At 40.7% G+C, this 13,438-nt stretch overlaps 1 protein-coding gene across 1 annotated transcript; it reads right to left on the bottom strand.

Moving 5' to 3' along the window:
• Positions 1-1,405: 1,405 nt before the first annotated feature.
• On the bottom strand, positions 1,406-5,356 carry LOC117528610 (putative nuclease HARBI1). Its single transcript, XM_034191234.1, has 3 exons — positions 4,953-5,356; positions 2,219-2,450; positions 1,406-2,143 (listed from the first exon to the last, which is right to left on the bottom strand). The coding sequence occupies exons 1-3, from the start codon at positions 5,247-5,249 to the stop codon at positions 1,437-1,439; spliced, it is 1,236 nt and encodes a 411-aa protein (XP_034047125.1). The 5' UTR covers positions 5,250-5,356; the 3' UTR covers positions 1,406-1,436.
• Positions 5,357-13,438: the final 8,082 nt, after the last annotated feature.

Here is a 13,438-nt window from a genome sequence, read left to right as displayed (position 1 = left end):
TGGTGAAAATTTGGTGAGAATCCGTGATAGACTATATAAAGACTATATAAAATGAAATGAAACTTGATCCAGAGCACCTCCAAAATTTAACAGAGTCTTCCATGGTCTAATGTGTATCTGGGTTGAAAGTTTCAAAGTTACATCAAAATCTGTGATGTACTTTTGATGTAATCCTTCAAAGCGTATATAAAGTGAAATCTTGATCCAGAATCCAGATTCATATCTGGGTCACCTCTAAAATTTAATGGAGTCTTCCATGGCCTAATATGTACCATCTGTGGTGCAAATTTAGTCAAAATCCGTGCAGTAGTTTTGACATAATCCTGCTAAAAGACAAACAAATAAATAAACACAGGTGGTTTTATTACATCCTTGGCAGACGTGAAAAGCCACTCTGGTGGGTCTGCACTGACCCCAAGTGGACAGATGAAGTTTCTTCATAAATGTGTTTGACACTACTATAATTTAAATAAAGATTCATAATATTATTTTGGCATTATGATCAAAACTCACTCTGTCTGAAAGCCATTTAGGATTTCGACCCCTGAAGGGGAGAAATTCAAGCGATCAGCTACTATGACCTGCATTTAGTAGTGACTTCATAGATCATGTGGGGGCTTCCCCTGAGCTTCTCGAGGATGTAGTTGATCCAGCCAATCAGAGTAAAGAATGGCAACATTATATCAGGTGGCTGCTCGTTCTCAGAAAATAAACCAAGATGGTGGAAAATGTGCTGAAACAACAAATTTTCTGTATAAATCTAACATGTTTTTCATATATTTTTGTTAAAGTTAGTGAGAAATAAACAACTAAATCTAAAAATACTGTTTTTGTAACCAGGTAAGGCCTCTGCAGTGATTTACAGACATCTCACAGATGTTAGCCTGCACGACCCAGAAACGAGCATCAAGTATATGGGTCAGGTCAAAGGTCATCTCAAAACCTCACACGTGCACACGAGCTTCCTCCTGCAGTCTGTCTGCACGATGGCGATGGACAAGTCGATATTTACCACCGAATCCCCCCAGATAAATATGTTCTCTTCATTAAAATGAGCAGTAATTTTGCAACAGCTCACAAAAAATAATCCGACATTACAGTGATCAGATTTCAATAGAAAGTAAATTTGGTCCATTTTGTGAAATTTGAAAGGTTGTACAGCTTTAAAGTGCCGCTATGTGGAACCTCCTTAAGGAGATAATAAAAAGGAGGCAGTAAGTCACTGCTGCAGTATTTAAAACTATAAATTCTTAATGGTCTTAATGGTGGATTCAGAGAAAAATGGAACCATCTGTTTTCTGATTGGTTAGCACATGCACTTTCCAGTAATGTGTAGTTTCAACATTCCAGTGACTGAAGCTGACTGTTCCGAGCAGTTCCAGTGTTTGTGAAAATATAGTTTTACTTTATTTGTTCAAGTCTTGAATCAAACCACATCACACACGTCCAGAGTTAAGATTTTTATACAGTAAGTCTGAGATGACGTCACGTCTCCTTACACCCTCGTCTTCCTGTTCCCCCTCCAGATCTTGGATCATGTCTCTCTCCTTGTTCAAGTCTCCTTGCAGTGACTGCCCCATGTCCAGACAAATGTTATGTAACACGCAGGCGGCCAGCACAACAGCTCTGGCTCGTTCGCAGCTCCCCACATCCAGATACCTGAGCCTCTGGAATCTGGTTCTCAGACTGGATACGGCTCGATCCAGAATATAAAAATGTGTCTCCAGTGTCTTGTTGAAGAGCTCCTCTTGTTGGCTGAGGTTGTCTGTGTACGGAGTCAAAATCTGAGCCGTCAGCGGGTACCCGGTTCTGGCCACCAGGTAGGAGCTCGGAGGCATCAGCTCAGGATTGTCTCTGAGTTTGTCTCTCAGAGCGCCGGCTCTGTCCACATCTGATCCCTTACTGACTCTACAGTGCCGTAATCGGCCTGTTCTGTCACACACGATCTCCACGTTTAACCAGGAGTCAGGATAGGCATTGGTCTTGAAGCTCCCCGCACCAGCTTTCCCTAAATGTGTGCGGGTTGGGATGCAGGTGTGTCCCAACACTCCTAGAACCCGGGGAGCACCTTGTTCCTCTTCCTGTCCCTTCTCGTTTTCCAGCAGACTGGAAAAAGGTGAAAGTATCTGCACAGCTTCTGCACCTGGAGACCAGAAAGAAAACATGGACATTATCCTCTTCTCTGCACCAACACGTGTCAAACTTGGATCCTACCCACCGAGAGGCCACCAGATCAGTGTGTCCTGCAGCGTGCCGATGCGCTCGCAGAAGGAAAAGAAGATCCTGTGGATGTTTCCCTTCTCCAGGCAAAAGCGGCTGGACACCATGCGATAGCTGACACAATTGGAGAGCAGAGTGAGAGACAGCAGGACTGTGTGGGACAGGGACAAGTGAGCCCGTCCTGCCATGCGAGTCCTACATTTGGTGCGTTGAAGTAGGTCTGTCACGTACTGATGGGTTAAAAAGGAGGGAAAAAGTTATCTGATGTTTATGTACACCGCCAGTGAGCGACCGTCCAAGAAGGAGATGAGTGAGGGAAGCCACCAAGACATGCACAACAACTCTGTCCCTGTTGCATCACCGGTCACACCTTCATGAACACATCAAATCTAGGCTCAAGTCTCCCTTGTGCCTTCTGGATTGCAACTGAAATTTCACATCTTTGGAATAAAAATCATTGTTTCACTCCACTGTGAAGAAACTGCAATGTGTAGTTTCTCCAATGACAGCTGCAGAAGCCTGTAAGTCCTTCAAAGGTGTCTTGGTGGCTTCCATCACTTGTTTCCTTCTTGCACAGTCACTCCAGACATTTTTACCTGGGAGTACCATGGTTGTATTGCTTAACGATTAAGTAAATGCAGTTGAAGGCAGACTCAGTTACACTGAAATGTTCACGTGTCCATCCCCTGACTTGTATAATACAGCTGGCTGTGGAAGTGATTGTTGCATTAACAGTAATCCTCGTATGGCATTTAGTTTGTCCAGTTACTTTTCGGCTGTGAAAATGGGAGAACTGTGTAAATAAATGGGCTAAATTCCAAAAACACAATCTCCGCCCAACTTCATTGGCAGAGGTTGTTTTTATGTATTGTTATGACTTTTTTGTTGTTGTTTTTAAACAGGGGATTCATATCCTGATAGGCAAGAACTGGTTCAATTTTCAAGGTCAAAGTATTTTTAACATTGAACAAATGTTCAAACATTCATAACTCTCTCAAAAAAGATTGAATTTCTTTCACCTTCGTTATGTAGGATGGTATCTATTATCGACTGACAAAGTTTGATCTGGATCTGATTCAGATTCCAGATTTTGTGGTCGTTTAAATTTAACAATGAAAACCCCATTTAATGTATATTTTACATTATATCTTAACCAAACCTGCCCCTAAGTGAGGTGCAGACTGGCACCCACTATCACTTGACAAAGTTTCATCTGGATCTGATCTGGATTGTGGGTTTTCTGGACATTTGAATTTAATATTGAGAAGCCCACTTGGTGTACATTTTGCAATATGTCTCAGTCAAAAGTGCCTTAATCACGCTCATTTTTCTGTTTTGGATTTACCTACACCACCAAAATTGGATGGAGGTTCCAATTTTATGCCTGTTTGTCAACCAGTCGTCAGTCGGAAACCAAGTGACAAAAAGCAACAACACATTATGCACAGCAGAGATAACCAATGTTCTGTGAAAATGATCTGAAAAAGAATTCAGAAACTGAAAAAGTTGAGAAACAACTGACAACACACAAAAAAAATTGATTCAAACACATGAACTAAATACATCCTCCATCCATCTATTGCTATTTTAGCTCATGAAAAGTCACTTCTAACAGGACTTTGACCTTGAAAATTTTTTCCAAGTTAAAAATCTGTTGAATTGGAAGCTCATGTTGGCGGAAGTCTGCACTCTATGAGTGCAGTGCTTGAGTTGTTATATTGTTTGTATGAATTAAAGCTGAAGAAGAAGAGGGGCCTTTATTTCCATAATTACAGTTAGACGTGACATAAAAAGCATTTTAACAGTTTCAGTTTCACTGTAGTGGGGCACAGAGGCAAAATTATAAAAACTGGCACTGTCCAAATACTTATGGACCAGACCTATGTAGACCCAGAGTAGGACAAATCCCACAAGACTTAAAAATATATTCAGAATGATTTGCATTTTGAATAGTTTACTTCTGTGACATATGTCACAAGCGTTAACATGTCAACCACCATGAGCTCTGGGACACGACCACACAGCCGCTCTCTGCACCGTGTGACACGACCACAAAATGATGGAGACACTCCCTTCTGAAAAGATGGGAGCAGCAGCTCATTTGCATTTAAAGCAACAGGCACATAAGTTATTTCCTGAAAATACATTTACGTATGACGATGCATTACCAGGAGGGGAAAATGACTCATTTAGAGCTCTCCTTACAAACACAGAACAATTTCTTACAGATTTTTACCCAAGGCCAAAATATGGCCATGTCTGTCTGTGTTCAGCATAAGTCCAGTCCTGTTACTGCCAGGCTCTTCAAATTCACAGGGAACATTATTGGGACACAGACCTTGGACAACTTCAAAGATGGGTAACCTTGACCTATTTTAAGAAGTCAAAGGGTGACATTCTTTCGACACACACTTTCATTGATTACATGCTCACACGGCGGAGGGTATTTTAGCATTGCATTATATTCCATATTTGATTGATCAGTTCAGTTCTTCAAAAGAAAGCCAGAATTCATAGAAGCATGTGCACATTCTCCGTGTTGTCCAAAGGAGTATCCGGAATAAAACTTGCTGCGGCGACCCCGAGAAAGAAACAAGGGAGAAGCCGAAGGGAATTACCTTTTTATGCAGTCTTACACCTGCCAAAATTCTTAAATAAGCGCACTCGTCAAACATCACATATATTTCGCATAAGTAGTAGTAGTGAAGAAATAACCTCTTCGGGTTGATTACCTGGACGACAGCGCCATCTACAGTCTGCAGTTGTTCTAACGTGCCTTCCTCGGGGGAGCGGGGTAACGCTGTCCGTGTGTTCGGAGCCTGAACCTCGGCCTGGGTTAGACTCGGTACTAAGTGAAGGTAGACAGCAGGAGTTTGGAGCTTGGAGAGCAGCTCCTCTTCCAGCAGCTCCTCGGCTTTCAGGTCCAGCCGGAGGTCGAGCTCGGCCGCGGACAGCGGCTGCCAGTCCCGCTCCAGCAGCTCCAGCACGGTCCTGCCGGCCGACAAAACGCACTCCCTCACCTCCGTCATAACCCGAACCCTGTCCACACAACGCCACGTGTTTCAGTCCGTTTTTACACGACACGGGAGAGAAATAAAACGTTTCTGGAGCCGCGTGTGGAAGAAGGAGCGACTGTAGCTAAAAAAAAAAAAGCAACTAGCCGGCCTGCTAATGTTATGCTGCCTTCAGGACTGACGGAAATATTGTCATCCTTGTTACCGGTGGCGGCTGGCCCATAGGGGGCGCTCGGGCGCTGCCCTCCTAGATGTGGAGGGGAAAAGTAATAATATATATATATTTAAAAAGTATTATCAATGTCAGTTTTACTTAATAGTATGTGCCTACATGTAATATGAATGATTAAAACAACACTTCCTCCAGCTGACTCTCATTCAACAGTGCATTTCCACCGACAGAAGCAGAGAACGTATCATTCCTCGTCTTGGGCGCTCATTCAAAGCGCCCTTGAAGTGCAGCGAAATAACCAATTGTATGTAGTTGCTAGGGAAAATTAAGAAATGTTTGGCAAAATTAATGGCTTTGGGGCGCCGGAATTTTAGCCCTTGCTACAAAAATGCGGGAACGTTAGATTACAGTCAGTGATACACGTGACGCTGCAGCTGCTGCTGTCAGTCAGTCAGGAAGAGATGATGGTGACGTTTGGGTTATATTTATTTATTTTTATTTTGTCTCCGTGTGTTTTGCTGGAGTAAGTTGAAGAACTCTTCGGAGGTTTAAAACGGGACAAAACTAATCAAATCAATGACAAAACTAATTAAATCAATGACAAAACTAATCAAATCAATGACAAAACTAATCAAATCAATGACAAAACTAATTAAATCAATGACAAAACTAATCAAATCAATGACACCAAAGTTTGGCAGGGATCCTTTTGGAGGCGCATGGAGGTGCGCACATCAGATCTTTCTCGTGGTTTAATGACAGTTGCACATCCCGGTTGGAGAGACGTTTGTCTGACTCGTTATAAACCGTGTCAGGCTTCATTCACACTGTCAGCGCGCACACGTCACGGAGGCTGCTGATCTGCGCTCTTTACTGCGGGGTAGAAAGAAGCGCATCCACCTCTGCCAGCTGCGAACTGACTCCTCTGGATCCACTTCAGCTCAGCTGACGAGCTGCTCGGATTTATTCCCCAATGTTGTTCCTGGTGTGGAAACGAGGATGAAAACTTAAGATAAAATGAATGAGTGATGTTTTTTTTTGTTTGTTTTAGGGGTCAAAGCTGTGATCTTTATTGGGACAGCAGACCAGTTAGAATGGTAATAGGGGAGGCCGGGGCTGTTTGTAACAGTGTTCAAAGCTGCAGCCATGCAGGTATTTTGATTTCACTTTACACGTTATGAGGATCAGTTCACAGAAGTGAAATATTCTTTGGAGTATTCCACACTCTAAAACAAATTATTTAAAACAAAACAAAACCCTAAAATAGCAATTTGCATGTTTTTTAAAGAAATTCTAACTCAGCCACTGAGTTCACACAAGACACTTATAGTCAGACAAACCCAAGTTTAGCAACACATTTAATTAAGTGGTTTTGTAAACTTAATTTGCTTTGTCCTCTACACTGTTAATTTTAACCAATTTAATTTAAAGCTTTTGGTGTTATTAGTTCATGCAAAATATTACCTTCATTTTCTCTCTCTCTCTGAAGGTGGTGTGAACATTGCCATATGTACATAATGTTCTTTTGTCAATTGAAGAATTTTTCCATATTTTGAAAGAGTGTAAATTTGGTGATATTTTCTATTTTGTTAAGGTCAGTGTCACTGTGAACCCCAGGATCTGTTTGTCTGAAGATAATGTCAGTTCAGTACAGTTTGGTGTACTACAACCCCTGGCAAAAATTATGGAATCACCGGCCTCGGAGGATGTTCATTCAGTTGTTTAATTTTGTAGAAAAAAAGCAGATCACAGACATGACACAAAACTAAAGTCATTTCAAATGGCAACTTTCTGGCTTTAAGAAACACTATAAGAAATCAGGAAAAAAAGATTGTGGCAGTCAGTAACGGTTACTTTTTTAGACCAAGCAGAGGAAAAAAATATGGAATCACTCAATTCTGAGGAAAAAATTATGGAATCACCCTGTAAATTTTCATCCCCCAAATTAACACCTGCATCAAATCAGATCTGCTCGTTGACATTGACCCTATGTGTCTTTTTGCAAGGAATGTTTTTGCAGTTTTTGCTCTATGGCAAGATGCATTATCATCTTGGAAAAATGATTTCATCATCCCCAAACATCCTTTCAATTGTCCAAAATATCAACATAAACTTGTGCATTTATTGATGATGTAATGACAGCCATCTCCCCAGTGCCTTTACCTGACATGCAGCCCCATATCATCAATGACTGTGGAAATTTACATGTTCTCTTCAGGCAGTCATCTTTATAAATCTCATTGGAAAGGCACCAAACAAAAGTTCCAGCATCATCACCTTGCCCAATGCAGATTCGAGATTCATCACTGAATATGAATTTCATCCAGTCATCCACAGTCCACAATTGCTTTTCCTTAGCTCATTGTAACCTTATTTTTTTTCTGTTTAGGTGTTAATGATGGCTTTCGTTTAGCTTTTCTGTATGTAAATCCCGTTTCCTTTAGGCGGTTTCTTACAGTTCGGTCACAGACGTTGACTCCAGTTTCCTCCCATTCGTTCCTCATTTGTTTTGTTGTACATTTTTCAATTTTTGAGACATATTGCTTTAAGTTTTCTGTCTTGACGCTTTGATGTCTTCCTTGGTCTACCAGTATGTTTGCCTTTAACAACCTTCCCATGTTGTTTGTATTTGGTCCAGAGTTTAGACACAGCTGACTGTGAACAACCAACATCTTTTGCAACATTGCGTGATGATTTACTCTCTTTTAAGAGTTTGATAATCCTCTCCTTTGTTTCAATTGACATCTCTCGTGTTGGAGCCATGATTCATGTCAGTCCACTTGGTGCAACAGCTCTCCAAGGTGTGATCACTCCTTTTTAGATGCAGACTAACGAGCAGATCTGATTTGATGCAGGTGTTAGTTTTGGGGATGAAAATTTACAGGGTGATTCCATAATTTTTTCCTCAGAATTGAGTGATTCCATATTTTTTTCCTCTGCTTGGTCTAAAAAAATAACCGTTACTGACTGCCACAATCTTTTTTTTCTTGATTTCTTATAGTGTTTCTTAAAGCCAGAAAGTTGCCATTTAAAATGACTTTAGTTTTGTGTCATGTCTGTGATCTGCTTTTTTCTACAAAATTAAACAACTGAATGAACATCCTCTGAGGCCGGTGATTCCATAATTATTGCCAGGGGTTGTATGTGTGTAATTGGTGTCAAATGGTGAAATGTTCTTTGCTCAAGAACTTGAGTGTTGTATTTGATACTGTTCCTTTCCAAAGTACAAATGGGGCCTAATATAGCTGTAAATGGTTAACTTTATCTGTAAAACTGCTGATTTTGAGAAGGACATGAAATGATTATTGTGGAATTGTAGTAATTTTCTGACTGTTCACTTGAATGCCTGTACTGGACAAGGCAGGGAATCTATTGGCACAGCAGCCCCACCAAGACTGTTTTTCACCAGCCGCCACTGCTTGTTACTTATTTTGCTTTTGGAGAAAATAAACATATGGGTGTTGTACTCATTATGTTACTGCCAACTATTTCCCAAGATACAGCAAAATAAATAAGACACTCGAAATATTCTAGTGTTTATCACCAGCGGTCATTTTCCCAACGATACAATACAGCTGAATAATACAGCTCCTTTGTACAGTTACTAAGGTGGTCACGAACGCGCCACAATCAACAATTAAGATTTATATATTTGTTTTAGTTTTTTTCATCTTCTAAACTACGATCTGCATTTAGAGCAGGTGGATGGATCAGGCACACTGATACAGATTCAAGTATTGGGTGGGGGGGAATTTAAATAATTTAAATTTTTCATTCCCTGCTGGTCTCCAGACATGTCAACAATATAAAGTTAACTGACAAACTTTTTCTTCTTCATAGTCAGTGCTTATGTGAAGAATAATCTTAAAGGGAGCTAAAATAATGAATATGTCAAATTGGAACACAGAATGCACACCTGTGTAATCTAATAAGAATAATTAACTCAATCACTACTCTGTTATGAAGAGTGGAAAGGCAGCTGGTCCAGATGACATTCCAGTGGAGGCATGGAAATGTCTAGGAGAGATGGCAGTAGAGTTTCTAATCAGACTGTTTAATAAAATCTTGGAAAGTGAGAGGATGCCTGAGGAGTGGAGACGAAGTGTGCTGGTTCCTATTTTCAAGAACAAGGGTGATGTGCAGAGCTGCAGTAACTACAGAGGCATAAAGCTGATCAGCCACAGCATGAAGTTATGGGAAAGAGTAGTAGAAGCTAGGCTTAGAAAACAGGTGAAGATCTGTGAGCAGCAATATGGATTCATGCCAAGAAAGAGCACTACAGATCAATCAATCAATCAATTTTTTTATATAGTGCCAAATCACAACAAACAGTTGCCCCAAGGCGCTTTATATTGTAAGGCAAGGCCATACAATAATTATGTAAAACCCCAACGGTCAAAACGACCCCCTGTGAGCAAGCACTTGGCTACAGTGGGAAGGAAAAACTCCCTTTTAACAGGAAGAAACCTCCAGCAGAACCAGGCTCAGGGAGGGGCAGTCTTCTGCTGGGACTGGTTGGGGCTGAGGGAGAGAACCAGGAAAAAGACATGCTGTGGAGGGGAGCAGAGATCAATCACTAATGATTAAATGCAGAGTGGTGCATACAGAGCAAAAAGAGAAAGAAACAGTGCATCATGGGAACCCCCCAGCAGTCTACGTCTATAGCAGCATAACTAAGGGATGGTTCAGGGTCACCTGATCCAGCCCTAACTATAAGCTTTAGCAAAAAGGAAAGTTTTAAGCCTAATCTTAAAAGTAGAGAGGGTGTCTGTCTCCCTGATCTGAATTGGGAGCTGGTTCCACAGGAGAGGAGCCTGAAAGCTGAAGGCTCTGCCTCCCATTCTACTCTTACAAACCCTAGGAACTACAAGTAAGCCTGCAGTCTGAGAGCGAAGCGCTCTATTGGTGTGATATGGTACTACGAGGTCCCTAAGATAAGATGGGACCTGATTATTCAAAACCTTATAAGTAAGAAGAAGAATTTTAAATTCTATTCTAGAATTAACAGGAAGCCAATGAAGAGAGGCCAATATGGGTGAGATATGCTCTCTCCTTCTAGTCCCCGTCAGTACTCTAGCTGCAGCATTTTGAATTAACTGAAGGCTTTTTAGGGAACTTTTAGGACAACCTGATAATAATGAATTACAATAGTCCAGCCTAGAGGAAATAAATGCATGAATTAGTTTTTCAGCATCACTCTGAGACAAGACCTTTCTGATTTTAGAGATATTGCGTAAATGCAAAAAAGCAGTCCTACATATTTGTTTAATATGCGCTTTGAATGACATATCCTGATCAAAAATGACTCCAAGATTTCTCACAGTATTACTAGAGGTCAGGGCAATGCCATCCAGAGTAAGGATCTGGTTAGACACCATGTTTCTAAGATTTGTGGGGCCAAGTACAATAACTTCAGTTTTATCTGAGTTTAAAAGCAGGAAATTAGAGGTCATCCATGTCTTTATGTCTGTAAGACAATCCTGCAGTTTAGCTAATTGGTGTGTGTCCTCTGGCTTCATGGATAGATAAAGCTGGGTATCATCTGCGTAACAATGAAAATTTAAGCAATACCGTCTAATAATACTGCCTAAGGGAAGCATGTATAAAGTGAATAAAATTGGTCCTAGCACAGAACCTTGTGGAACTCCATAATTAACTTTAGTCTGTGAAGAAGATTCCCCATTTACATGAACAAATTGTAATCTATTAGACAAATATGATTCAAACCACCGCAGCGCAGTGCCTTTAATACCTATGGCATGCTCTAATCTCTGTAATAAAATTTTATGGTCAACAGTATCAAAAGCAGCACTGAGGTCTAACAGAACAAGCACAGAGATGAGTCCACTGTCCGAGGCCATAAGAAGATCATTTGTAACCTTCACTAATGCTGTTTCTGTACTATGATGAATTCTAAAACCTGACTGAAACTCTTCAAATAGACCATTCCTCTGCAGATGATCAGTTAGCTGTTTTACAACTACCCTTTCAAGAATTTTTGAGAGAAAAGGAAGGTTGGAGATTGGCCTATAATTAGCTAAGATAGCTGGGTCAAGTGATGGCTTTTTAAGTAATGGTTTAATTACTGCCACCTTAAAAGCCTGTGGTACATAGCCAACTAACAAAGATAGATTGATCATATTTAAGATCGAAGCATTAAAGAATGGTAGGGCTTCCTTGATCAGCCTGGTAGGAATGGGGTCTAATAAACATGTTAATGGTTTGGATGAAGTAACTAATGAAAATAACTCAGACAGAACAATTGGAGAGAAAGAGTCTAACCAAATACCGGCATCACTGAAAGCAGCCAAAGATAACGATACGTCTTTGGGATGGTTATGAGTAATTTTTTCTCTAATAGTTAAAATTTTGTTAGCAAAGAAAGTCATGAAGTCATTACTAGTTAAAGTTAATGGAATACTCAGCTCAATAGAGCTCTGACTCTTTGTCAGCCTGGCTACAGTGCTGAAAAGAAACCTGGGGTTGTTCTTATTTTCTTCAATTAGTGATGAGTAGAAAGATGTCCTAGCTTTACGGAGGGCTTTTTTTTATAGAGCAACAGACTCTTTTTCCAGGCTAAGTGAAGATCTTCTAAATTAGTGAGACGCCATTTCCTCTCCAACTTACGGGTTATCTGCTTTAAGCTACGAGTTTGTGAGTTATACCACGGAGTCAGGCACTTCTGATTTAAAGCTCTCTTTTTTAGAGGAGCTACAGCATCCAAAGTTGTCTTCAATGAGGATGTAAAACTATTGACGAGATACTCTATCTCACTTACAGAGTTTAGGTAGCTACTCTGCACTGTGTTGGTATATGGCATTAGAGAACATAAAGAAGGAATCATATCCTTAAACCTAGTTACAGCGCTTTCTGAAAGACTTCTAGTGTAATGAAACTTATTCCCCACTGCTGGGTGGTCCATCAGAGTAAATGTAAATGTTATTAAGAAATGATCAGACAGTAGGGAGTTTTCAGGGAATACTGTTAAGTCTTCTATTTCCATACCATAAGTCAGAACAAGATCTAAGATATGATTAAAGTGGTGGGTGGACTCATTTACTTTTTGAGCAAAGCCAATAGAGTCTAATAATAGATTAAATGCAGTGTTGAGGCTGTCATTCTCAGCATCTGTGTGGATGTTAAAATCGCCCACTATAATTATCTTATCTGAGCTAAGCACTAAGTCAGACAAAAGGTCTGAAAATTCACAGAGAAACTCACAGTAACGACCAGGTGGACGATAGATAATAACAAATAAAACTGGTTTTTGGGACTTCCAATTTGGATGGACAAGACTAAGAGTCAAGCTTTCAAATGAATTAAAGCTCTGTCTGGGTTTTTGATTAATTAATAAGCTGGAATGGAAGATTGCTGCTAATCCTCCGCCCCGGCCCGTGCTACGAGCATTCTGACAGTTAGTGTGACTTGGGGGTGTTGACTCATTTAAACTAACATATTCATCCTGCTGTAACCAGGTTTCTGTAAGGCAGAATAAATCAATATGTTGATCAATTATTATATCATTTACCAACAGGGACTTAGAAGAGAGAGACCTAATGTTTAATAGACCACATTTAACTGTTTTAGTCTGTGGTGCAGTTGAAGGTGCTATATTATTTTTTCTTTTTGAATTTTTATGCTTAAATAGATTTTTGCTGGTTATTGGTAGTCTGGGAGCAGGCACCGTCTCTACGGGGATGGGGTAATGAGGGGATGGCAGGGGGAGAGAAGCTGCAGAGAGGTGTGTAAGACTACAACTCTGCTTCCTGGTCCCAACCTTGGATAGTCACGGTTTGGAGGATTTAAGAAAACTGGCCAGATTTCTAGAAATGAGAGCTGCTCCATCCAAAGTGGGATGGATGCCGTCTCTCCTAACAAGACCAGGTTTTCCCCAGAAGCTTTGCCAATTATCTATGAAGCCCACCTCATTTTTTGGACACCACTCAGACAGCCAGCAATTCAAGGAGAACATGCGGCTAAACATGTCATGTCACTCCCGGTCTGATTGGGGAGGGGCCCAGAGAAAACTACA

Source organism: Thalassophryne amazonica, chromosome 16, assembly GCF_902500255.1.
Source record: "Thalassophryne amazonica chromosome 16, fThaAma1.1, whole genome shotgun sequence".
Lineage (NCBI taxonomy): Eukaryota > Metazoa > Chordata > Actinopteri > Batrachoidiformes > Batrachoididae > Thalassophryne > Thalassophryne amazonica.
Note: the sequence above shows the minus strand (reverse complement) of the source record. Positions and strands in the feature narration are given on the sequence as shown.